This window comes from Gymnoscopelus microlampas (genome assembly GCF_963454915.1).
Source record: "Gymnoscopelus microlampas genome assembly, chromosome: 21".
Classification (NCBI taxonomy): domain Eukaryota; kingdom Metazoa; phylum Chordata; class Actinopteri; order Myctophiformes; family Myctophidae; genus Gymnoscopelus; species Gymnoscopelus microlampas.
Window position 1 is genome coordinate 46811652 of NC_139958.1, and position 26621 is coordinate 46838272.

Here is a 26621-nt window from a genome sequence, read left to right on the forward strand (position 1 = left end):
ACATTTGTAGAATCCCGCAGAAGCATAGATTTGAGTTAAAACAAGATATACATATATATATATATATATATATATATATATATATATATATATATATATATATATATATATATATATATATATATATATATATATACAAACTCATAGCGCTATGAGCTTGTAGATCTGCTATTTTTGAATAGCCAAAAGAAATTAAAAAATTACACACACATGCGTTCCCTTCCCAGTCTTAATGGGTTAATGAACCTTAAATCATGAACATCTCTGTGCCTGTGTAGCTGCTGGAGAAGCACCGGGCGTTGGACAGCATGGTGGATCTGCTGCAGGTGTACACCGAGGAGGACCAAGCGTTTGGAGATCTACTGGAGGCCACCACTCAGCTCTACCACTACCTCCTGCAACCCTTCAGAGACATGAGAGAGCTGGCCATGCTACGCAAGCAGCAAATAAAGGTACACACACACACACACACACACACACACACACACACACACACACACACACACACACACACACACACACACACACACACACTAGGGCATTCACGAATAGTGATTTTTAGCATTCGAATTATTCGACCTAAAAGTAGTCGAATATTCGATTATTCGACGGTGATATATAAAAAAAAATCATCCAATACAAACGAGCCTTTATCATTAAAATGCCGTATTGCAAGCCTTGAAAACAATCAGCGATTAAAGGGTTAACTAATGAAAGCCAGCTGTGCGTTCTGATTGGTCTAAACCCAAATCAGCTGGTCCAGGCATAGCAGATGTACAACTGCACATTGCCTCACGGAACGCGTTGTGAGCTTGTAGATCTGCTATTTTCGCTACAACACTCTCCTACGACGAAGCCTAGCATAACATGCGTTGCTGCTGCTCTGCTCTGCGATACCACGGCTCTGGTTGAAAAGAAACGTAGCGAACTTATTAATTCAGTTCATTTAACTTGGAATAAGTCAAATGATTTTCCAAGCCTATCCCATCTACAATATGTTCAACAACAACCACAGTTCCATCCTTCGGTCCGGTCGTTACAAGGCATCTTTCTGGCATGCGCGCTGCTGTTTCAGCGCACCACTACACTTTGAGTGACGGTACAACGTCACATACAGTATGAAATGATTTGACAACAATCAACCATGAATGGATTAGGAGAACTACAAACACAAGAGCTCATAGCTGCTTGTCTGCTGTTGAGAAGCCCCTGCTAAAAAAATAAAATTAACAAAATCTAAAAAAAATAATTAAAAAAAATGATAATAATAATAGCGATTATTCGACGTCGGTTTACAACGTCGAATAGTGGCTTTGATATTCGAATATTCGAATATTCGACTATTCGGTGAATGCCCTAACACACACACACACACACACACACACACACACACACACACACACACACACATTTGTATTATTATACTTGTGAAGACATGAAATGTTTAGGAACCAGAATCTGTTCCTAATTGCAAACCTGATCTAAGTTTTCTCTTGTAAGGGCCAGGAAAAGTGTCTGTTTCTCAATCTATATTATTATGTGTAATACGTGTGGGGACATCGGACATGTGACCCCCACAAGTACAGTAGTACAAGTACACACACACACACACACACACACACACACACACACACACACACACACACACACACACACACACACACACACACTAGCTGCCACCCTTAAGTAAGCAAGTCCCGCAGCCATTTGAAGTTTCACAGAAATATCAAATTTCAAACAGTTTTTTATATCACTTGGGGATGAACTAACAGATAAAACACTCTAACAATGTGACCTGGCAGACAATAAAGTCTGAGTTATACTTCATTGTACAGCAGTGTCACACACTGGAAATAGAAGATCCACAAGCTCACAGCACGTCACGACGTGACACGTTGCAAGCTTGTAGATCTGCTATTTTCAGTGCGTGACACCGTGGCATGATGGACAAACATAATTCTGCATCACGGAGCCGACACACGGAGCCAGAGCGTGAGAGAGACAGGCAGAGATCTCTGCCTCGGTGACGGTGGTGCTGAAAGACACATGCAATAGGATATATGGATAATCTGACTGATTAATTATAAGGAGGTGAGGTAGTTTCTGAGGTAATCTGAGGCAATGCCAGCTATAGCCTACCAGCTAGCGTTAGCTATTCCTAATCATCTCCATTAACCCATTCAATCCGGGAACGCATCTGTGTCATTTTAGATTTCTTTGGCTATTCAAAAATAGCAGATCTACAAGCTCATAGCGTGGCACCAAGTGCCGCACTACGAGCTTGGAGATCTGCTATTTTTTTAAAGTTGTGAAAATCTTTGCAAATCTTTGAATATAATTTATAACAAATGTTAATTCAAATCTTTGCTTCTGGGGGTCCGTGGAATACAATATTTTGAGATGGGGGTCCGTATCATTTTGGGGGTCCTTGACATGAAAAAAGTTTGAGAACCACTTTTTTGGGGGTTTTCAAAAATAGCAGATATATACCGGTAAGCTCGTAGCGCGGCACACGCGCTATGAGCTTATATATCTGCTATTTTTGAATATCCAAAGAAATCTAAAATGACACATTTTGCACTTTGAATGTCTCTAGTGTAATATCGGACACTAGAGATAAATAATTGTAGTGGAGTAAAAGTACAATATTTGCCTCTGAGATGTAGTGGAGTAGAAGTAAAAGTACAGACAATTGGAAATACTCCAGTAAAGTAAAATATACCTCAGAATTGTACTTAAGTACAGTACTTAAGCACATGTACTTAGTTACTTTACACCACTGGTTTTGAGTTTTGGAGTTTGCATAATTCACATTTTCAGTAAGGTTTTTTGTTAACATCAATGAAAGCTGCAATCTTCCCCGCCAGTTTGTCCTTTTCTCTGTCAGTTCCATTGAGAGGGTTAAATCTGACAGATGCTTCTCCACCTGTTCCCCCCAGGGCAATTCCAACGGTTGAAAACAAAACAAAAGCTGTATGCAAATAAAAGGCTTCCTCATGTTTACAGACAGACAAAGGCTATTTGGTTTCTCACATTAATGCTGACTTGGGGGATGTGGCAGCATTTAATGTTAATGGTCATTGTCTATAATGTGAAGAAATGGGAAGGGAGCAAGATTTCTGCGCTGTTGTGACAGGAGAAGGATGCATACAACCTTAAAGACAATCATTTCATTATGCGTATTCCTGCATCTGTACTGTAACTACTGTACATATGATGAGAGCAACTCATTTAGTATTAAAAAAATGCTATTTTTGTACTATATATACACACACATGTTTTTTTTTATTCTTGCTATTTTCCCAAAAGGCTTTATACCAAGAAGTAGTAGTAGTAATAATAATAATAATAAGGGTAATAATAATAATAATAATAACAACAATAATAATACATTTGATTTATATTGCACTTTATATTAAAAACAAATCTCAAAGTGCTACAGTACAGGGTAAAACATGTTTTTGTAATAAATCACAATCACAAAAAAGGACAACATTAAAATCACACGAGCATAAGAACTAACAGATGAAACACTCTAAAATAAGGCTTTGTTAAAAAGTAAAGTCTTTAGTCATCTCTTAAAAGCATCAACAGACTGAATGGTGGTCAGGGAGGGCGTAAAGTGACCAAGTCACTGCAAAATCCTGAAACATTGCTGCTACCCATGCCTACATGTGTATATCGTTGCTTTCGAGCAGAAACCTCTCATCTCCATATTTTAACTTTTTGTGTTTTTAGTTTTGAGCTTGTAGATCTGCTTCCTTTGCTATTTTTGAATTTGAATCCTGAAAAGTAACGTTTGGGTTTCCACCCGACAGAGAAGATATATAACTAATTATATCTTACAACAAATGAACAATTGTTGACTTGTGAGCCAGACTTTTTCTAAGTTGCAAACTTGCAATGTGAAATAGCTCTGTTTACACATTACTGTATTCCCTTTTAATTGTACATACATGTCTTAGTTTTTAATGATTTGCTTTGGCATTGTAAAAACATGTGTTTTCTCATGCTAATAATTTGAATTTGAATTGAATTGACATTGAGCTCTCAGCCAGCCAGGTCGTAGTAGACAGGATGCCACATTTGCATAGAGTTTGCATTGTGCTCGTTGATGTTGGCAGAGAGAGGTTTTGATGTGTGGGCTCACACAGGGTTGGGATCCCAAACCGGACCCAAGATCGAGGAACCGGAATCGGTTCCATCACATTTGGACTGCATGCATTGTGTGATGGTCCTAACACATGGCAGTACATCCTAATCTCCTCAGAGTAAGACTACTAGCTCCTAACCTAGCCTGGGATCCAGCCTGCTTCCCTACGTTCGGCGGACTTTTTTTTCTCTCTTCACTTCTCAGTCTGGAAAGCCTCCTATCTCCAAGGGAGGCGGGACATGGCATACGGCTGGAATCGTGCCGTGGCTTCTGATTGGTCTGTGGTGATGGGCGGGACAAATAAAACGGTGTGATCGTTGTGATTCGTCTTTTGTTTGAACAACATCCAATCAGCAACGACGTTGCCTAACGTAACATATGTAGTTCCAGTGTAGTTCTGCAAAACGAGTCAATAGGAGGCTTTCCAGACTGAGAAGCGAAGAGAGAAAAAAAAGTCAGCCGAACGTAGCGAAGCAGGCTGGATCCCAGGCTACTCCTAACCTCTTCAGAGTGAGACTACTAGCGAAATGGGACACAAATTGCATACAAATGGTCTCCTATAGTGGCCGCGGTCTGACGTCAGATCTCGCGAACGTCCTATGTTTACTGGTGCTAGATCCCGCAAGAGTGTGTTGCTGGGACAGAGAAAGGTTGTTAATAAAGTAGATTTTATCCTGATGTGTCTCTCTGAAAAAAGCCATTTTAGTGTCAAAATGTTATGAATATTGTGTGGCTTGTGGCGGTTGGGTCCAATATTTAGTTCAGTGACCATGGGGTAAAGACTCGTTCAGGAGGAGTTGTGTTCACGTTCACTTCTCCCATTGGATTGGAATGAATAGACTCCCACCTAATTCTGGCCTCCTAAAAAAGGTGGCCGCCTACGTCACACAGATACAGGAAGTAAGTCTTGGACTCCATGCATTGGGTGACGGTCCTATCGCATGGCAGAGCCGTTGCATCAGTGTCTCGTTTCGTGCAGCGGGGTCAGAGGGCATCATGAATAAGACATGTGGTTTGTCCTAACATGTATGTTGTGAAGCTTGTTGTGGGAGTTCTAGTTTCAGTTTCACATTATAGGCTTGTTAGTAGAAGACAGCTGTTGTCAGGGTGCTCCCCTCAAACCTTCTTCAAAACCAGTGGTGGAAAAAGTACTAACATTTGTAACTTAAGTAAAAGTATCAATACTGCAATGTAGAAATACTCTCCAGTCCAGAATTAAAAATTTACTTGAGTAAACGTACAAAAGTATTGGTATCAAAATGTACTTAAAGTACCAAAAGTACTTATGCAGAATGTCCCGTTTCAAAAGTTTTCAAGTGTATAATTTTTTTTTGAAAATGGCAGATCTACAAGCTCATAATGCGTCGCATCGCAACACATTGTGAGTTTGTAGATCGGCTATTTTCAAATGCCCGAAATGTATATAGGTCTGAAGTGGTTAATGTATGTTTTGTAATAATAATCTAAATCTACATGAACCGAGGACCTTTTGTTGTCCCAGACAGCCTCTCTAACCCAGTGGTTCTCAAACTGTGGATCGGGACCCACAGGGGGGTCCCCAGATGATTCTGGGAGGGTCCCCATGATTTGCTTAAAGTGCAACCTTGTTTTCTCACTCAACGGTAAACAAACCAACATACAGTATAAGTGTATATGTGCATATTTCTAACGTGAAAATGTAAGGATTTTTAAGACCTTTTTAATGCTTCTTTAAAAAAAAAGACCATTACTGTGTCAAAAGTAATCAACACACTATACTATAAAAATAGTCAAATATTGGTCAAATTGTCTAATATTACTTAAGAAAGAGGCAAAACAAATTTGCAAATAGCTAATCTACAAGCTCACAACGTTTGGCAACATTATTTATCATCACAATCACATTATTTATCTGTGGAACAGAGTCAAACTAAATGCCTCAACTCCTACAATTACAAGCTCACTGAGCTTGTAGATCGGCTATTTTCAAATAGCCAATGTACTGTTTAAAGCAATGGTTCTCAAACTTTTTCATGTCAAGGACCCCCAAAAATGATATGTATTTGGCCGCAGACCCCCATCTCAAATATGTTGTTCCACGGACCCCCAGAAGCAAAGATTTGAGCTACAAATGTTCGCTTAAAAATATATATATTCAAAGGTTTGCACAAATGTTCAAGATTTTTCAAAAATAGCAGATCTACAAGCTCATAGCGCAGTAGAAGTATGAAAAGGTTAAAGAGGTTAAAATGATTGTGATGCTATATTAACACATCTTGCTGGGGACCCCCTGGAACCCCCCCCAAGGACCCCTGGGGGTCTCCGGACCCCACTTTGAGATCCAGTGGTTTAAAGTGCTCATGTAGCCTAGTCGCTTCTTTTGGGCTTGTTTTCATAGAACTGGCTGCTTATTTCTCTCACAACATCTGGCAATAATACGCGTTGTGCCGTTTCCTCCGCCAAATAATTGGTAAAACACTATTGAAAATATAACATTAATATGAAAACAATATGTTTTTTTGTCTTTAAAACCTTGGGGGGGGGGGTCCTTTGTGATACCGATAGGAACCATTGATCCAAGCCGAAACGCAATCGATTGATTGATCGTTAAAATAAACATGCTCTGAAAATGCATGCGGCCCACCCATCTGACCATTTAACACTTAGCAGTAGCAGCATGCTCTGTCCCCTTCCTTCCTTTGTGTATTTTAGTGTGGCTTACAAGTACAATTTAGGCATTTCATAGACATGCCATTCAAATGTGAAATCAAAATAAGCAGAGTAACCATGAACTTTGTTCAATAAACAACAAGTTAAACAGGCACATTAATAGAGTCCAGGGTGAACAGTGTAGTACCTCATAGAAACTATCGGATACCAGGTAAGCATTGAACCTAGCATCTCTCTCTCTTTCTCTCTCTCTCTCTCGCTCTCTCTTTTCCCCCCTCCCCACTACCATAGACCCTCCCCCAGGAAGAAATGAATGAATGAATGGTGTTGTATTTTCTGCTGTTACATTATTCATGATCCAGGCGAGTGTTGGATTGAGTGTCTGAATATTCAAGTAATTACAGATTATCAGGGGAGTAATCTCTAATCGCCAAGTTGATTGATTCACTTCATGTGACTTTTAAAAAACATATATCTTTTAGCTCATTATGTTGCAGTCTTAAACGTGGTTAAATAAATGATCAAAGCAACATCGTATATACTGTAATATAGAGAATGTATGTGTTCAGAGTTGTTATTAGCAAATAAAAAGCATTGCATTTAAAGGGTTTAAACTCGCGTATTAGGAGGGCAGGGTGAGTTACCAGAACCAAGGACGGGTGTTTTTATTGAATCTAACATGTTAAAAATGGAGTTTGAAGTTACAATGGGTTTGTATAGGAAGGGGGTGTGTCTGATAAAATCGATATCAAATATATAAATACTGAATCAAGCAACTTAAAAACTGTCTGGGTGGCTCACAAAAGCCTTAGTATAAGCTCAGCCTGAGCCCGACAATAAAATGACCCAAAGTGTGTGTGTGTGTGTGTGTGTGTGTGTGTGTGTGTGTGTGTGTGTGTGTGTGTGTGTGTGTGTGTGTGTGTGTGTGTGTGTGTGTGTGTGTGTGTGTGTGTGTGTGTGTGTGTGTGTGTGTACACGCTATATATAATGTGGAGTTATGCATTAGATGTGTGTATTTAGTTGCTTATCTGGGCTTGCTTCCTGTTGTTGTTTAAACCAGTGGCTCTCAGACATGTTCATGTTGAGGACCCCCATCTGAAAATATGTTGTGCTAGGGACCCCCTTAAATATTCCAAATGTTTTGTTTTTCCAAGATTTAAAAAAAAAATAGCAGATCTACAAGCTCACAACGCGTTGCAGATGTGACACGTTGTGAGCTTGTTTACCTGCTATTTTCAAATAGCTGTCTGTGTGTGCTCATGTGTCTCTTTTGTCTTTAGTCTTCTTTTGGGCTTGTTTTCATAGACCTGGTTGCTTATTTCTCTCGCACAATCTGGCAACACTGCTTGCAACTGAAAGAGAAAAAAAGCCACATTCATTCAGAGTGTAAACCTCATAACCTACCACTCTAGTTTATTATAGGTCAATGGTGTAGACATATTGTGTTGCACTGCAGAATACAGCTTATTGATTTATTCATATCGTTTTCGTTTACTGTTCTATTTCAGCTCCATTGTTTAGTAGTATCACTGTTAACATTTAACATAAAACATGCATGGCACGTCCCTTGGTCAATGCCTTGACCTGGAGTGACACCTACTGCTCCATAGTGGTATTACAACATGGTCAAATTGAATGGTGTTTTAACAACTTAAGCCCTATTCTATCTTTTGCCGAGTTACGCGGTGAATATAGCCGATCTACAAGCTCACAATGGACAATGTGACGCGTTGTGAGCTTGTAGATCGGCTATGTTCGTTGTTTGAGAAAATGTTTGAAAATGTTAGCATAATAACCCATTAAGACCTGGAACTGTCATTTTTAGATTTGAGCTAAAAAGCATTATTTTACACTTGGGGCTATTCAAAAATAGCAGATATACAAGCTCATAGCGCGGCACCGAGTGCCACGCTACGAGCTTGTAGATCTGCTATTTTTGAAAAATCGTGAAAATGTGTGCAAATCTTTCAATATATATATTTTTAAAGCGAACGTTTTTAACTCAAATCTTTGTTTCTGGGGGGTCCCTGGAACAACATATTTTGATGGGGTCCGCGGCCAAATACATGTAATTCTGGGGGTCCTTGACAAGAAAAGGTTTGAGCACCGCTGATATAGAAACATACGTTTTTCAGAAAACTGTTGAGATTCATTTAGGAGACATGTAGAATCGGCTTCAGGTCTCAATGGAATAATTGACAGGCCCATAATAGGGACGCCAGGTTGAAAGTCAGCCCACCCATCTGACCACTTAATATGTTAAGTGGTGGGTAGATGGGTGGGCTGCGAATGCTTTTAATATTTTCAAGCAGGCCCTAATCCAGAAGTTTGAGAACCACTGCAATAGGATGATTTATGGATCATCTGACTCTAATTGAATTATAAGGAGGCGAGATAGTTGTGCCTGTTACTACCTAACAAAACAAAAAACTAAATCACCCACCATTTCCCTCTATTGCAGCAGTCATCATCATATAGTGTGGTGGTGTTTAGCTGCAGCAACACACTGCCGCCTTGCTGTATTTTGGTGTTTTTGTTAGTTTTGGTTGCCCAAAAATTACTCCAATAGCTGATGACTGCTGGTATAGAGGGAAATGATGGGTAAGAATGTATATATTCTGTTATGTAAGTAAAGGGCAAAGTTACATACTATGCCTTTAATAAGGTTATCGTTAATAGTTCTCGTGCTCGGTGTGACCGTGGCTCCATGCTTTAGCCCTGAGGTGAAGTCATGAGCCGTGTGTAATTAAGAGTTGTTCTGATCGGTGAGTCTACAGTATGCCAATCCAACACCATGTAATTCATCACATGATATTTCATTTATAGTAATATTTTGCTCTATTTATATTATTATTTTAATGACTTATAGCTGCACTTTAACTATTATTAATGGATTTATTTGTATTTATTCCTATATCAGTGGTCCTCAAACCACCCCGTAACTCTGGAACCAAATGGACCCGTACACTTTCAGAGCTACAGACCTGTAAGGATCCATTTGAAAGGATCCCTGAGGGTCCATGTACCCCACTATGAGAACCACTGTCCTAAATGAGTTTTATTTGAATTACACACTGGTATTGGATAGGTACTAAGTAGTGGGTATCACAATCTGTATTGGTAAGGAAAAAATTTGCATCGGTACATTTCTAGTGTTTTAACCCTTTCAGATCTCGTTGGAGACAGAGCGGCTGGGACCTCGTCGCGTGGATGGCTTGAGGAAGGAGGATGAGGAGTGGACGGGGAAGGCTCACGCTGCCGTGCTCTCCATCCAGGACCTCACCGTCAAGTTCTTTGAAACCACCACCAGAGCACAGAAAGGTAAACACTACACAACAAACTAAATAACATGACTCTCATCCAGTGGTGAGAGTCAAAATGTTTCAGAAATAAAGAAAAATGATTTTAACACATTTTTAAAAAATCACAGAAGTAGAAAGTGGAAGTGGAAAGAGGAAACATAACACAAAAACACAGCAGACAATCCGGGCACTCAGGAGTAAAAAAGAGTAACGCCCTTTCTATTTAATAAGAGGCAACTGCCAACATGTTTCGACCTCGGAAGAATGAAATATAAAGACAGACAAATGAATTAAATAGTACCAGAACAAGTGCACGTGGGCACCTATCAGTTGATAGATGGTAATTACACAGGCATGCACAGTCAATCAATCAACAACTCTGAAGCTGCACGTGGGTGTGTGACAGCCCAGAGGAAAAAAACGATAAAGCATAAGCTACTATCATTTAAACATCAAGAACAATAAATATATGTATTACCCAAATATACGGCAAGACAATTCATTACAACCGTTGGAACTGACCAAAGGGAATGTTTTTAATCAGATGAGGTGGGTAGAATGAATCCGCTCTCAGGAGAGTGTTTCTTGAGGTTTCCTTCCTATACAAGGTAGTGTGGAGAACTTTGAAGAAGTAGTGAAAATAGCAGATCTACAAGCTGAAAAAGGGAGCGGGGAGCGCCGTTTTTGGACGGTGGGCCCTGGCTGAAAAAGAAAACTGACGACGGCGCTGAACGGGGGGCCGGGGGCCATTTCGTCTCCCTCGGGGGGCCCGGCCTCAAAAGTGCCCGGCCTCCCGCGCCTGAAAAAAACGTGCCCCCTTTTCCCCTTTTCTCACTTGTATTGGTTTCTCACATGTACTGTAACATATATACTATATATTGTATGTTTGGTTTCCGTAGCGATGTACGAGCGCATGCGTGCGGACCAGAAGAAGCTGGGCAGGTCATCGTGGGTGTCGGCCGTGGAGCGCATGGAGAGACTACAGTACGCCACGTCCAAGGAAACCCTGCAGCTGATGAGAGCCAAGGAGATCTGTCTGGAACAGAGGAAGCATAGTCTGAAGGAGCAGGTAATGACACACTGTGCCACAGGATGGCGCTATGGGTATCTAACTCCCTTATATCTCTTCTGCAGAAGAAGAATAAGGCCTTTAAGGAGGGAAACACAATAGAACAGAGAAGTATACAAAAAGAAATTAAAAGAGAAGTATGGGCTAGTAAAAAGATCAACAAGGAAAAAAATCGAGAGCCAACTTAGAGCAAATAACCTGGGCTCTGCCTGGGATGGTATGAAAACCATAACAGGGTTGAAAGAAAATGGCCAATCATATTAGCCAATTACAACTGTGACCAGCAACTGGCTCAGAGCCTCAATGATTTCTATGTTAGATTCGACACCCATGACTTCAGTGTAAATCACTCTGAGATCAGGAATAGACTTCTGTCTGCCCCCCCCCCCCCTCCAGATCTTTCTTTGGCGAGCAGGATGTGATCAACTGTTTTAAAAAATGCAACCCTCGTAAAAGTTCAGGCCCGGACCACATCGGTGGCCGCTTGCTAAATACATGCGCTGAACAATTAGGTCCCATTTTTCATTCTATTTTTAAACTGTCTCTTGGCCAGCAGAGAGTACCCTCCCTTTGGAAACGGTCCACTGTGGTACCCGTAGCCAAGAACAGCAGACCTAAAACACTTAATGATTTTAGACCCGTAGCCCTTACTTCCCTGGTCATGAAACAGTTCGAGAAGATCATCAAGGCTGAGCTTGTGGCCAAAACTGAGAGCCTTCTCGACCCGTTTCAGTTCGCATACAGGGAAGGCAGAGGCGTCCAGGACGCAACTGCCACTCTTCTCAACCTGGTTCTCAAGCATCTCGAGGGTAGTAAAAAGCATGCCAGGTTGCTCTTTGTTGATTTCTCCTCTGCATTCAACACAATCCAGCCCCATGTTCTGGTTGAGAAATTAACGAACACCTTCAGTGTAGACCCATGTCTGGTAGGCTGGATCCTTGATTTTTTGACAAACAGATCTCAATGTGTAAGGGTGAATAAGACGATGTCCAGCCTACTGCCCACTTCCACTGGTTCACCACAGGGCTGTGTTCTCTCCGCTTTCTTGTTTATTTTGTACACGGATGACTGTCGCAGTAAGCACGACAACCGTTTTATCATAAAATACGCGGATGACTCAGTCATTGTCAGCCTTCTCGACAATGACGAGGTCGGGCATGGTCAGGTCACAGAGGACTTCCTGTCCTGCTGTAATGATGCGTTCCTTGAATTAAACATCTCAAAAACAAAAGAGCTCTGTATTGACTTCAGACGTGATCCCCCTCCCATCCAGAACACTGATATCTGTGGTCAGCCAGTGGAAATCGTGCCCAGTTACAAATATCTTGGCACGATTATCGACAGAAAATTGAAATTTGATGTAAACACTGACATGCTGTGTAAGAAGGGCCAGCAACGCCTTTTTTGTCTTAGGAAATTGGCCAGATTCAATGTCGATAGAGAATTGATGAAACTGTTCTATAGTGCCTATGTACACTCTGTTATCTCATTCTCTACCACCTGTTGGTATGGTAACCTCGCCATTAAGGATAAAAATGCTCTGGGAAGAATAGTCAAAACCGCCTCCAAAATTACTGGCATCCAGCTGGAGAGCCTAGACCCCTTCTATAACAGACAGCTAATCAAGAAGGCCAGGTCCATTCAACAAGACAGAGCCCACCCACTCGAGCCAGCATATAGGATGCTGCCTTCTGGCCGTCGTCTGGGTGCCCCCGGTGTCAAGAATAACAGATTCAAGTTTTCCTTTATTCCTGCTTCAATCAGAGCAATCAATGCTGCTAGTGACAGGTAAAGGGTAATGTTACTGTGATATTGATGATGATGATGAAATAAGCACTTGTTGACCGGCACTTTACATTTCTGAATGTAGCCTTTTGTTGTATCTCTTGCACTTTATCTCTTGCACTTTGATGATGATGAGGATGTTGAGATGATGATGAAACAAGCACTTTATGACCGGCACTTTATATCTCTTGCACTTTATCTTTATCTCTTGCACTTTGATAATGATGATGATGACGAGGATGAAACAAGCACTTTATGCCCGGCACTTTATATCTCTGATGTATACCTCTGAATGTAGTCCTTTGTCTCAGATCTTGCACTAGATGCGCCCAGACTTATGTTTTATGCTATGGCGTTTGTTTGTTGTCCTGTATTCTGTGTATGTTTTAAACCACTACTCCGGCTGTAAAACTATTTGCCCTTTTGGGACACTAATAAAGACCTTGACCTTGACTTGACCTTGACCAAAGGGTTGGGATCTGGAACCGGATCCCCAGAACCGGTTTTATCACACTGTCAGAGCTGGTATGTGGACTTCATGTCTGCTATACTATTACAATACTATTTCAAGGACCACCATAACTGTGTACAAATAGAACCAAATGGACCCTTACAGGGTCCATTTGACCAATCGGCGTGAAACTTTGCACGCACACTCCCGGGAGGCCTAGGAAGAACCTCAACCCCAAATGTTTCACATTTCACATTATAGCGGCACCATGAGTCATTTTTTGCTAAATGTTTTGGTTTTACTTTATAGATTTGGTCCAAACCTCATGCCAGTTGGTACATAGTTATTTGATCAAGACCTATATGTCAGGGGGCACAGTGGCGCAGTCGGTAGCACTGTCGTCTTGCAGCTAGAAGGTCCTGGGTTTGATTCCCGCAGGGGGCGCTGCGGGCGCTAGGGGCCTGTTCTCTCCTCCGCGTCATCAGTGCCCAGGTGGGGTTGGTGAAAGGGCCTCTCTGTGTGGAGTTTGCATGTTCTCCCCGTGCCTCTCCCTGGTCAGCCGGGGCGCCTGATGGAGGGGAAAGGAACTGGTTGGAATAACGTGTTCCTTCCACACGCTACGTCTAACCAGGGAAACTCCCCCCTGTCAGGTGATAAGAAGCGGCTTGCTAGCTCTCATGCATTGAAGGGGGCATGAGCTCGGCTCTAGGCTCTCCCTAGGCTGGCAGAGGGTTTGTGCTCTACTAATTCACTGTACATACCCTATTGTGTGCTGGGATTAAAGCTATTAAATGGGAAATTCATCTCTATGCCAGTATTACAAGGTCCAGTTCAGGCTCAAAGTTTCACGGCAATCAGACATGATTTGTAGCATTTTGGCTATGAATGCCTTCCAAATTTAGTGGGAGTGACCCGTTTTACATAATCAGAATGGAACATAAAAAATGTGACATATCTAATGACTATAGAGATAATATGTACCAATTGGTGTGAGGTTTGGAAAAAATCTTATATCTTATATAGTAATACCAAAAAAGATTTGTGGTGGAGGTTCTCCCTAGGCCTCCTGGGAATGTGCGTGCCAAGTTTGATGCCAATCGGTCAAGTGGTGCCTGAGATTAGCTGTTCACACAGCGGCCTGATAATAGGCCGATGTGAAACATTTGGGGAGGAGGTTCTTCCTAGGCCTTCCAGGAGTGTGCGTGTAAAGTTTTATTTTTATTTTTATTATTTTAAGTGTCTTCCCCCAGACACTTGAATCAATCACCGGAAATGTACTAGAAAAGTATTCCTTTATGTATTTTAAAGTTAATAGATACTCAGAATATAGTTTTGAGTGATACATATTGACAGATGTTGAATGACAAACAGAGCTACAAGAGGTGTTGCCAAAAAGACTAAAATGAATGTTAACACAGTATGACTTTAAACTGAGAACTGTGGCATGATAAAAGCTGTTCCATTGAAACTACAGGTTTTTCGGCGAGCGAAACGCTCTCGTTCCACAAGGTAATACATTAATCCTAATGATCATGTTACGTTGGTTGTGTGTGCGTCCAGATGCAGAGTTTACAAGGTGGGGACGATGCCATGATGCGTCTGGACCACATGGAGGCGCTGTACTACAAGCTGCAGCTGCAGTTGTATGACATCCAGGCAGAGGTTCTGCGATGTGAGGAACTGCTGCTCAATGCACAGCTACACAGTCTGAGGAGACACATGAACGGTACAGAAAATATATGATTTAGTTCTGCTTAATTTCAATACACCAAAAAATGTACTTGTTTGGCACCTTATTTAATATTCTCTTTTAAAATGTATTACCTTAATTCCGTACTTGATTCATCCTCCCTAAAAACGTTTTACTGGGGGAAAGACAATCGATTAACGATTATGTTTTCATAATCGGTGAGTTAATTAACTGTTGCACCCCTAATGTGTGTACTATCAGAGTATCAGGATGAAGTGGTGTACTATGACGCCTATGAGAGCCCTGACGCCATGGAAGGTGCTGAGGACTGTGTGGTCGCTCAGACTCCTCCTACAGATGAAGAACTTCACGTCCTGCAGCACAGGATACGGCAGCTGGAAGCCCGGCGAGGACGCATCACCGCCAAGAAAACCTACCTCAAAAACAAGAAGGTACACTAAGAAAACCTTCCTCAAAAACAAGAAGGTACACTAAGAAAACCTTCCTCAAAAACAAGAAGGTACACTAAGAAAACCTGCCTCAAAAACAAGAAGGTACTCTAAGAAAACCTACCTCAAAAACAAGAAGGTACACTAAGAAAACCTACCTCAAAAACTAGAAGGTACACTAAGAAAACCTACCTCAAAAACAAGAAGGTACACTAAGAAAACCTACCTCAAAAACTAGAAGGTACACTAAGAAAACCTTCCTCAAAAACAAGAAGGTACACTAAGAAAACCTACCTCAAAAACTAGAAGGTACACTAAGAAAACCTACCTCAAAAACTAGAAGGTACACTAAGAAAACCTACCTCAAAAACTAGAAGGTACACTAAGAAAACCTTCCTCAAAAACAAGAAGGTACACTAAGAAAACCTACCTCAAAAACTAGAAGGTACACTAAGAAAACCTACCTCAAAAACTAGAAGGTACACTAAGAAAACCTACCTCAAAAACTAGAAGGTACACTAAGAAAACCTTCCTCAAAAACAAGAAGGTACACTAAGAAAACCTACCTCAAAAACTAGAAGGTACACTAAGAAAACCTACCTCAAAAACAAGAAGGTACACTAAGAAAACCTACCTCAAAAACAAGAAGGTACACTAAGAAAACCTTCCTCAAAAACAAGAAGGTACACTAAGAAAGCCTACCTCAAAAACTAGAAGGTACACTAAGAAAACCTTCCTCAAAAACAAGAAGGTACACTAAGAAAACCTACCTCAAAAACAAGAAGGTACACTAAGAAAACCTACCTCAAAAACAAGAAGGTACACTAAGAAAACCTTCCTCAAAAACAAGAAGGTACACTAAGAAAGCCTACCTCAAAAACTAGAAGGTACACTAAGAAAACCTTCCTCAAAAACAAGAAGGTACACTAAGAAAGCCTACCTCAAAAACAAGAAGGTACACTAAGAAAACCTACTTATTAAAAACAAGAAGGTGTAAGCAAAGAAAACACGATACTGTCCAGGAGGTGCACGGCTGCACGCACATCCAAAAACTATTTAGACGGGTACTGGATAACAAAGGCACTTAGACCGAAAAGAAAAGAATCCGCACACCGTTTTCAAAGCTCCCTATATAACTATTAGGAATCAGAGTACAACATTTTGACCTGTACAAGGTCTTCGCCAGGTACAATGAGACTGTCTCACTGTACCTGGCAAAGACCATGTACAGGTCAAAACATTGTATTGTGTAAAACGGTGTGCAGATTCATTTCTTTTCAAGCTAAGAAAACCTACCTCAAAAACAAGAAGCTAAGCTAAGAAAAGCTACACTTTCAGAGTTACAGACGTGTAAGGGTTTATTTGTTTTTCTTACCCACATTTGAGAACCAGTGTAATATACATATACCCAATATTTGACTGTCTGTGCCATTGTTTTTGTGTTGTAGGAGATTTGTATAGTGAATCACAACCAGAAGTTGCAGCAGCGTCAAGGCAGCCATTGTGAGGACATCGACCCACTTCTAGCACCACAGCAGGTACAAGGGACAGAATGCCTGCATTATTCTCTCAATAACACTTTGTGTTGTTGGTTTTCATTATTTTTTAATTCTCTGTCTAGAGAGGAGATCCTGATGAAGACGAGGAGAAAGGAAATGCTCGAGTGAGTCAGGAGAGACAGAGAACGTTGGACAGACTTCGCAGCTTCAAACAGGTATGAAGTGAAACAATAAGTAACGCGAGTCAGTGTTTACCATGGATTTTACCACGGCCAAGAGGTAGTGCATCCCATCCTCATAGCCATTGTAAAATCATGGTCAAATGAAAATCATAGACTTAGCCCAATTAACCCATTAAGACCGGGAACGCATCTGTGTCATTTTTAGATGTATTTGGCTATTCAAAAAATAGCAGATCTACAAGCTCATAGTGCGGCACTCGGTGCAAAAATGTGTGCAAATCTTTGAATGTATACTTTTTAAAGCAGACATTTATAACTCAAATCTTTGCTTCTGGGGGTCCCTGGAACATAATATTTGACCAATGCTCTCTTTAAAAATATATATATTCAAAGACTTGCCAACGTTTTCACGATTTTTCTAAAATAGCAGATCTACAAGCTCAGCACTCGGTGCCGCACTATTAACTTGTATATCTGCTATTTTTTAAATAGCCAAATAAATCTTAAAACAACACAGACGCGTTCCCGGTCTTAATGGATTAATACAGTTTTTTCATAATTTGACTACAATAGTAATTTCTTCAAGAAATGAGTCCATGTGACTGTCACACAATGACCCTTCACACAATAAAATGTTCAGACCAGTGTCATTGTGGCTGATGTTTGTCTATTCTGGTCACACACAGCGCTATCCAGGTCACGTGACTCTGAAGTCCAGTAGACTGCGTCTGGGACAGTCTCACACCAAGAGGAGAGCCGGCGGAGCAGGTAGTCACAAAAAAAGTACCAGTCATTGTCAGTCATTTCTTTGTATAGGCCTATTTAAGTAATTTGTCATATCTGCCCTGGCAAACAGAAATGTCATTTTTATTCATATGTTCATATAATATATTCATATTGGTATCAGTGGTGTAAAGTAACTAAGTACATTTACTGAACTACTGTACTTAAGTACAATTTTGAGGTACTTTTACTTTACTTTACTACTCCACTACATCTCAGAGGCAAATATTGTACTTTTACCCCACTAGAATTATTTGAAAACTTTAGTTTTTAGTTACTTTGCAAAACATACATTAACCACTTCAGCCCTATTTTATACCTAGGCTATTTGAAAATAGCCGATCTACAAGCTCACCGACACCTTGTAGATCTGCTATTTTCAAACATTTTAGTACTTTTACTTTTGGTACTTTAAGTACATTTTGATACCAATACTTTTGTACCTTTACTCAAGTAAATTTTGAATTCCGGACTTTTACTTAAAGGGGCTACACCATGAATTTCATTTTTTTTTAGGTTTTTAGTATTTTTTGGGCTCCCCAGTGTCTCTTGTACCCAAAAAAATATATTTTTTTAACATTCAGTCATTCATGCTCATTTCATGGATTTCCTGAATGGGCGTGTCTGAACAGGCCATTTCAGAATGGCTGTGCAAGTGATGTCACTTGCACGGATTTTGCATTGACGACGGCCAGACAGAACTGCTCAGTAGCTCCCCCCTGCCCAATAGGACGTTTTGGTATTGCAGCTGAAAAAGCTTGGAATGACAGACAGTCAGATTGTGAGAAAAAATATCTGGATGTTTTTTAGGCTTACAACCTGTTTAAAACGTATTAGGGGGCAATATTTATATATAATATTTTTTTTTTTAATTCATGGTGTAGCCCCTTTAATTTGTTCGGACTTGTTACGGACTAGTACAGAGTACTTCTACACAGTATTGATACTTTTACTTAAGTAAAACATTTGAGTACTTTTTCCACCACTGATTGGTATTACAACTTAATCCTCAACTAAAATGTCATTGTGGTGACACCCCTAGGAGCCGGCAGAGCATGGGAGCAGAGCGGCACCCCGGGTGGCAGACCATGGCAGCAGCCTGGCACCCAGTCCGCCAGCGTCCAGACTGACAGCGCCTCAAGTCTCCCTCCGCTCTCCAGACCGCCGTCTGACGCCCGCGGCCACGAGAGTGCGTCTTTACCGCCGCCAGAACTCACCGCTAGAGCCCAGGAGGGCTTGGGCTCCCGTCTCCCTCCCTTCGCCTCCATGCCTCTCCTCTCGGATCTCCCTCCCTCCGCTACGCCGCCGTCGCACCTTTCCTCGGGCCCTCCACCTCCTCCTCCCCCTCCCCCTCCTCCTCCTCCTCCACTCCTCCCCTACGTAGGGGAGGACCAGCAGGGCGAGGAAGGGGAGCGGGACTCCCGCCGTAGCCCGGTGCAGAGACCTGCAGCAGGTAAGCCCCTGTCACAATTATTCACCTGCAGTGATTTAAAGTAACTAAGTACATTTACTTAAGTACTGTACTTAAAGGTAGGGTAAGTGATTTTCTTTGGTTAAAATAAGTGTTAAATAGCTCTATATTCTGATAGTACTCATTGCTATAGAGTGTTTGTTCAGTAAAAGGAGTCTCCTTGTCTCTCCAGCTCTTTATTAAACAGAAAATGCATTTTCGTTTCAGTTTAAGTTTCATTTCCAATTTTATCCAATCAGGATAGAGAACTCAATCAGGATATAGATTAAACAAGTGAAATTGGAAGTGATGACACTAAGAAATGAGCAGGCAACATTGGAACTGGAACACTATAAAAAATGGTACTTTCTCCTGATTGGCTGAGATTTTGACACCAGAATAAGTGCTTTAACCTTTTAACAAAATACTTTTTGTTTTAACCAAAAAATATCACTTACCCTACCTTTAAGTACACTTGAGGAATTTTTACTTTACTGGAGTATTTCCCATTTTCAGTACTTTTACTTCTACTCCACTGCATCTCAGAGACATATATTGTACTTTTACTCCACTACAATTATTTGAAAACTTTAATTACTATTTACTTTGTAGATTTAAGTTATTATTACAAAACAAACATTAACCACTTCAGCCCTATATATATTTCAGCCATTTGAAAATGGCCGATCTACAAGCTCACAATGCGTCGCAATGCGACACATTGTGAGCTTGTAGATCTGCTATTTTCAAAACATTTGTATACATTTTGAACTTGTGAAATGGGACATTCTGCACAGTGAGTGCTTTTACTTTTAGTGCGTTAAGTACATTTTGATGCCAATACTTTTGTACTTTTACTCAAGTAAATTATGAATACCTTACTTTTACTTGTAACAGAGTATTTCTACATTGCAGTATTGATACTTTTACTTAAGTAAGAAATGTGAGTACTTTTTCCACCACTGTTTGACGTTTGGAAGTTTTGACCTTTCGTAGGCACTAGGCAGTGTGGTGTCGGAGCGCGACATCCACGTGCAGTCAAGCATAAAATATGTGTAGATCGGCCATTTCTACTATTTTTGAAGATTTTATAAAATTATTAAATGCATGGACTGTGTCTGCTTTATTTTGACTTTGATTAATGGTACCGGTCCTTGTCAGTCGTTGTCTGTTTATATTTAAGTTATTTTCCATAATCTTTCCAAAATCCTAAAAGGCAGACATAGTTTGATTCCTATATGTTCCGATGTTCAACGCCAAAAACACAAGGAAATTGTTAATCGCCATAATTCGTACGACAATGAATGGTCAACTAAAATGTCATGATCTTTTGACAGGGAGTGAGTCACCTTCTGCACTTCAGGTGGCGATGGCGTTCTCCCCGCAGTTCTTTGACAGCAGCCAGCTGCTCACAGCCAGGAAGAAGCTGAGGAAGACAGCGTCCATGGAGACCTCACAGTGGAGGAGAGGTACGTGTACATCAATCTGGGAACCCATCGTCAAATAAAAAGGAAAAACAGCGGCCTCTGCTGTTTTTCACTTTTCCATCGGACTCTGGGCGGAGCTGTACGGAGGAGGACCCATGCTCACGGGAAACCGGGGTTTTGGTCTGCCCTCCACTTCCGGTGGTGCGCCTATGTTTTCATTCCCACTAACAATATTTCTCCACGGAACACTAACATCATTTCTCCCAAAGAACATGGGTCGTTTTGGTTATAAGCCCATTTGTTTCTATGACGAAAGAGCAAGTTAAAATGTTACTAACTTTCTGTGGTTTTGTCAGCTCCGAGGACGCTATTTTTAAATGAGTTTCGGTTTGTTTCCAGTGGGAAGCGAGCCGCACACATGTAAATCCCACCCACTACATTTGATTCCTGATCTGAAGGCACGCCCACTTGTAGCCAATGTGCATGGGTTGTCAACACGGCTCCCGACAGATCCAAGCGCAGCTATGGATCTGTTCTTGAGAGATTACGTGTACATAAATAAAAACGGAACGTTTTTTTAACACATCAAGTGCCAGAGTTTGCCAGCGCTTCTTACCGTTTACGCCGATCTGTTTAGAGCTGTAGAAGCCTCCACGAGGACCCGCATTTAAACAAAAGGTGTCTGCGTGATGGTCGAGGGTCCCGACTAACGACTGGAACAATAATATTTTTAGTGCGATCCACCATTGCAGAGTGATCGCGCTTTGGCACTCAATGTGTTAAGGTTTAAAGGAGTAGTTCACCCAAGAAATGACTTTATTTCTATCGTTTGCATACCTGGTGATCACTTTCAGTCACAGAGAATTTTCGTTCGTAAAAACATCACACAACGAGTGTGTGGTGTTTTCAATGGTTTACGCTAGAGGGCGCTGTTTGCCAACCTATGAGTGATCCTATGACTTCTAGAGAACAGTAGACCCGGAAATAATCACAACAAACCCAGCCCTGTCCGATCTAATGTTAAAGGATTTAGAAAAAATAAAATGTCTCTGCTTTATGTTGCTTTTTGGTGAAAACAAGCTACATTCAACTGCCAACAACAGGTTAGTGAAAACGCTCGGAATCGCTGGCAAGGCCAGCTATAGACGATGTTTTAACTCTGGCAGTCAATGAGTTAAAGGGTCTACACCATGAATTTTAACTTTTTCTTCATTTTTGTGTGTTTTTGGTCTCCCACACCTCTCTTCTGTTCCAACAAATACCCGACTTCGAGCATGCAGGCTTTCATAGGCTATCTGTGGTTTTTATGTAAATTGGTCTGAAAACAGTCCGTCAGATTTGTTCCCCCACCCTACGTCACGTCTGGGAACAATTCATCCCGTTTTTCAGTTCTAACCAAAAAAAAAAATCCAAAAAAAAAAAAAAAAAGTTTTTTTTTCTTTTTAATTTTTCCACACAGAACCAGGACATAACATGCATACAAACTGGCTCAATAGCGCCCCGTGCCAAACAGGACAATGTGGTATTGCAGGTGAAAGTGCTTTATAAGCCAGAGAGAAGTTAGTTGGAATGAGTATATCTGAGGCTTGATTTAGGCTCAAACCTTTTGAAAAACGTTTGAGGGACATACACAATATGATATCAAATATTATTATCATTTTTTAAATTCATGGTGTAGCTCCTTTAACGGTGAATGAAGAATCCAAAAATGAAAAAAGAATCTTGATGAATGGCATTAATCTGAGACCCAAATTAACAACAGCAAAACTACTAAGTACTACAAAAATACGGCCATTGAGCCATAACTCTGCTCATATTTTCATTTAGATTCTCTTCTACCGAACTACGCTGAAAGAAGTTACCAAAAACAATCACAGAGGAAGAGAAAATAAACTGTTAAAAACACTTCAGGTTCAAACCGTGACATGCACGAGCGAAGAATGCCCATGGGCGTGCCCGTAGGGTTCAACCGACGTTCATTAACATGCACACTAGCGCCCAGGCGTGTGTGTCTTTCGAGCATGAGCCGGTTTAGCCGAGCCTGGTAAACCCCTCCCTCCGGATATCTAATTTCCATTTGATATCAGGAGTGAGTCTGGCCTGCAGGGCTGTCTGGGCGTTTCTGCAGAGTTCATAACATGAACTCTCCAATCAGCGTCCTCGCTCATTGTTCTGTGATTGACAGCAGAGGTAGGCCAATCAGGTGGAACCCGAGTGAACCCGAATGGAGCTGAGTGCAGCCGACCGAAATGGGACAGCCGCCATTGAGATTCTGTCCACTGTTTTTGTCTCTCTTTTAAAACTTCAAAACACTCTCAAACTTATTTTTTGAGGCACGGAATTTACTTTCAAGATATCGTTCGGATAGAATTTAGTTGTTTAACTTCATATATGTGGTCAATTAATCATGACAAAGCCTATTTAAAAAAAAATATTCTGAGAACCAGCAGGGGCGGGCAGTGACACGCATGTATCCGAATAAAGCAACCTATTTTCGGCATGACCCTTTCAAAAGTCTGTTTGCGTCACCTTGCTCTGGTGGTGCTGTAACAAACTGCTGATTGGCTGAAGGGGAACGAACTGCTGATTGGCTGAAGGGGAACAAACTGCTGATTGGCTGAAGGGGTTGTCAGTCAACGGTATTACTCCCGCCCAGCTCCAGCTCACAGCCAAATTGCCCATGTAGTAGAGGGTAGCATGGGTCCAAAAAATTGGACCCGAACCGAAACGGATCCGAGGATATTTGAACCGAACCGAACGGACCCTAGAAAGAAATCAAATTTACTGGACCCTACCCGAAACGGAGCCGATTAAAATTAGACCCGGTCCGAAACGGAGGCGATTAAAATTAGACCAGGTCCGAAACGGAGCCGATTAAAATTGGACCGGGGGAAATGGAGCCGATCCGGCCGGGTCTTTAGACCCGAACCGTGTCCGATGCTATATTATGCTTATTTTCTCCATAACATCGAGACTGGTAGTCTCAGCGAGTCAGCGCTTCTCCGAGGCGAGCTACAGCGGAGGGTTGCGTCATGCAGAAGTTGAACAGCCAAGTTTTCACAGACTTTCATATCCCCCCAGCTCAAGCTATAAATTAACATAGGAATGAGCCTAGATGCATATCAATTGTCCATTGTGTAACCTGTCCTGTTGTAGGTGTTAAAATGAAATCAATAAAGTGGGCATGAGTGAACTGCTGCGCAACGAAGACCAAAACTATGAAAACACCCGCTCGGCGCTCGCCCCAATACAGTCGCCCCGCCCCCGGGGAAAATCCGTCGGTATTCGCCTGGTATTCCTAAACATATCAGTAAACTATGCCTAAACCTAACCTTATTCCTAATCTTAACCTCAGTAAAACTATGCCTGAACCTAAACCTATTTCTACCCTTATCCTCAGTAAAACAAATACAAGAATATAGCTTCAAGCAGCGATAATACGGGGCCAGGAGAGAGAAAGAGAAATGATAATTCCTTTAACAGGTCAGTTCATGAAAGTCCTTGCGGTCTTGTTTCCAATGAGGGCCTGTGAGCAATTAGGGGTTAATAGTCTTGCAATTCAACTTAAATGAGTCTGCATCAAGTGAGGCTTGAACCGGCAACCTTGCGATCGTGAGGCACTCTTAGGTAGCTGCAACACTACCTATAGTGCTATAGCTTTGTCCAGGCAGATGTTGTCTGTTGAGGATCACAAACTCTTGCCTTCTGTCATGACCCAAGCTCCTGTTTCACTAACACTAAGATCACTCGTTCACAAACCATTTACCAATTAAGAAATTGTACATCTCCTCAGAACCAAAACTAGTGAAAGTAGCCGATCTACAAGCTCACAAACCATTAAAAGTTGTCAGATTGTACATCGGCTATTTTCACAATGAAGTATGTTATACATTGAAAAAACATACTCTCATTGCTATCTGAAAAGTTGTGAGATTGTAGATCAGCTATTTTCACAATGAAGTATGTAAAAAATACTCAATTAAGTATTTCATGTTATCTTTAACAATTGCAGATGTATTCATTGATAGTCATGTTGTGTGAAATGCAACTTAGATGAAGTCTGCACCAAGTGAGGCTTGAACCTGTGACCTTGAGGTTGTGAGACATACACTTAAGCGGGAAGCTATTAAACCAACAGACAAATCTCTGAAAAAAGAGTTCACACTGGTCATACAGTTTCACACAAATAGCTGAAAAATCCTGGGTTTAAGTGTTTTTCAAACTGCTCAAGATTGCGGACAATCTAAGGGCGGTGCTTACTGGTCAACGTGATAGATGTGTTCCTCATTAGTCAAGGCACATGTGTAAGCAGGTCTAATGGCAATCGGCCAAACGAGGCATGACTTTTGCCTGTTTAAAGTTTGCATTTTCAAAAAATTGCTATAGCGCCCCCGTTTGACCAATTGGAGTAAGATTGGTTTCAGTGATATTTGGAATGGCCCTTTACATTTCTGCAAAGTTTCAAAGAATGGTAAGTCTGCATGTATGTGTTAGGGGCAGATGAATAATTGTCATAAAACTGCAATATTCATTGGCTCATTAAAGCTTCATTTTTTCACTTATGGAAAATGTTTTGCATACGTTTGTCGGCATAGGTCCAAAGCTCATGTGTAAAAGGTTTCGTGCAGATTGCTCAAAAATCCCAGGAGGAGATAGGCTTTACTGCTTTTCATATAATTCGAAATGGTGGGAGATCTAAAGGTCAGAGGTCAAAAGTCAAACAGTGAAAGTTGTTAGGCATGAGGAGACGCATGTGTGCATCGAAGTTTCATGGCTGTAGGTCAAACAGGGCATGAGTTGTACCTGTTCAATGTTGGCATTTTCAACTGAGTGCTATAGCGCCACCTTTTGACGAAAGATTGTGAGAATTATTTCTTGATAGTTTTTCATGACCATCTACCATATGGCCGAGTTTCGTAAAAAGCGTATGCACGGTTCAGCCAGAACTGGCAAAAACGGCAGAAGAAGAAGAAGAAGAAGAAGAAATGGAATACTGCCAATACTAAAACAGGTACAGAGTTGAGAGCTCTGTCCCTGTAATAATACCAATAACAAAACGTGTCCATGCTGGAAGCCTGGCCCCGTAAATATAGCTGCAAGCAGCGATAATACGGGGCCAGGAGAGAGAAAGAGAAATGATAATTCCTTTAACAGGTCAGTGCATGAAAGTCCTTGCGGTCTTGTTTCCAATGAGGGCCTGTGAGCAATTAGGGGTTAAGAGTCTTGCTCAGGGACAAATTTGCTGACCTGGCCTGGAATCGTACCTGGGGCAACCAGAGCCTCTGGCCTTCTGTCATGACCCAAGCCCCTGTTTCACTAACACTAAGATCACTCGTTCACAAACCATTTACCAATGAAGAAATTGTACATCTCCTCAGAACCAAAACTAGTGAAAGTAGCCGATCTACAAGCTCACAAACCATTAAAAGTTGTCAGATTGTACATCGGCTATTTTCACAATGAAGTATGTTATACATTGAAAAAACATACTCTCATTGCTATCTGAAAAGTTGTGAGATTGTAGATCAGCTATTTTCACAATGAAGTATGTAAAAAATACTCAATTAAGTATTTCATGTTATCTTTAACAATTGCAGATGTATTCATTGATAGTCATGTTGTGTGAAATGCAACTTAGATGAAGTCTGCACCAAGTGAGGCTTGAACCTGTGACCTTGAGGTTGTGAGACATACACTTAAGCGGGAAGCTATTAAACCAACAGACAAATCTC

The 26621-nt window shown here is 41.1% G+C and overlaps 1 protein-coding gene across 2 annotated transcripts in view; it reads left to right on the forward strand.

Annotated features, from left to right (window-relative positions):
• The window catches only part of jmy (junction mediating and regulatory protein, p53 cofactor), a 48098-nt gene that overhangs the window by 17880 nt on the left and 3597 nt on the right, over positions 1-26621 (forward strand). For both annotated transcript variants that reach the window (XM_084047048.1, XM_084047047.1), the window contains exons 5-14: positions 279-452; positions 9973-10123; positions 11004-11173; positions 14970-15135; positions 15361-15551; positions 16997-17086; positions 17170-17262; positions 17916-17997; positions 19055-19465; positions 20800-20931. In XM_084047048.1, the coding sequence (XP_083903174.1) occupies positions 279-452; positions 9973-10123; positions 11004-11173; positions 14970-15135; positions 15361-15551; positions 16997-17086; positions 17170-17262; positions 17916-17997; positions 19055-19465; positions 20800-20931 (1660 nt within the window). The remainder of the gene's footprint in view (positions 1-278; positions 453-9972; positions 10124-11003; positions 11174-14969; positions 15136-15360; positions 15552-16996; positions 17087-17169; positions 17263-17915; positions 17998-19054; positions 19466-20799; positions 20932-26621) is intronic.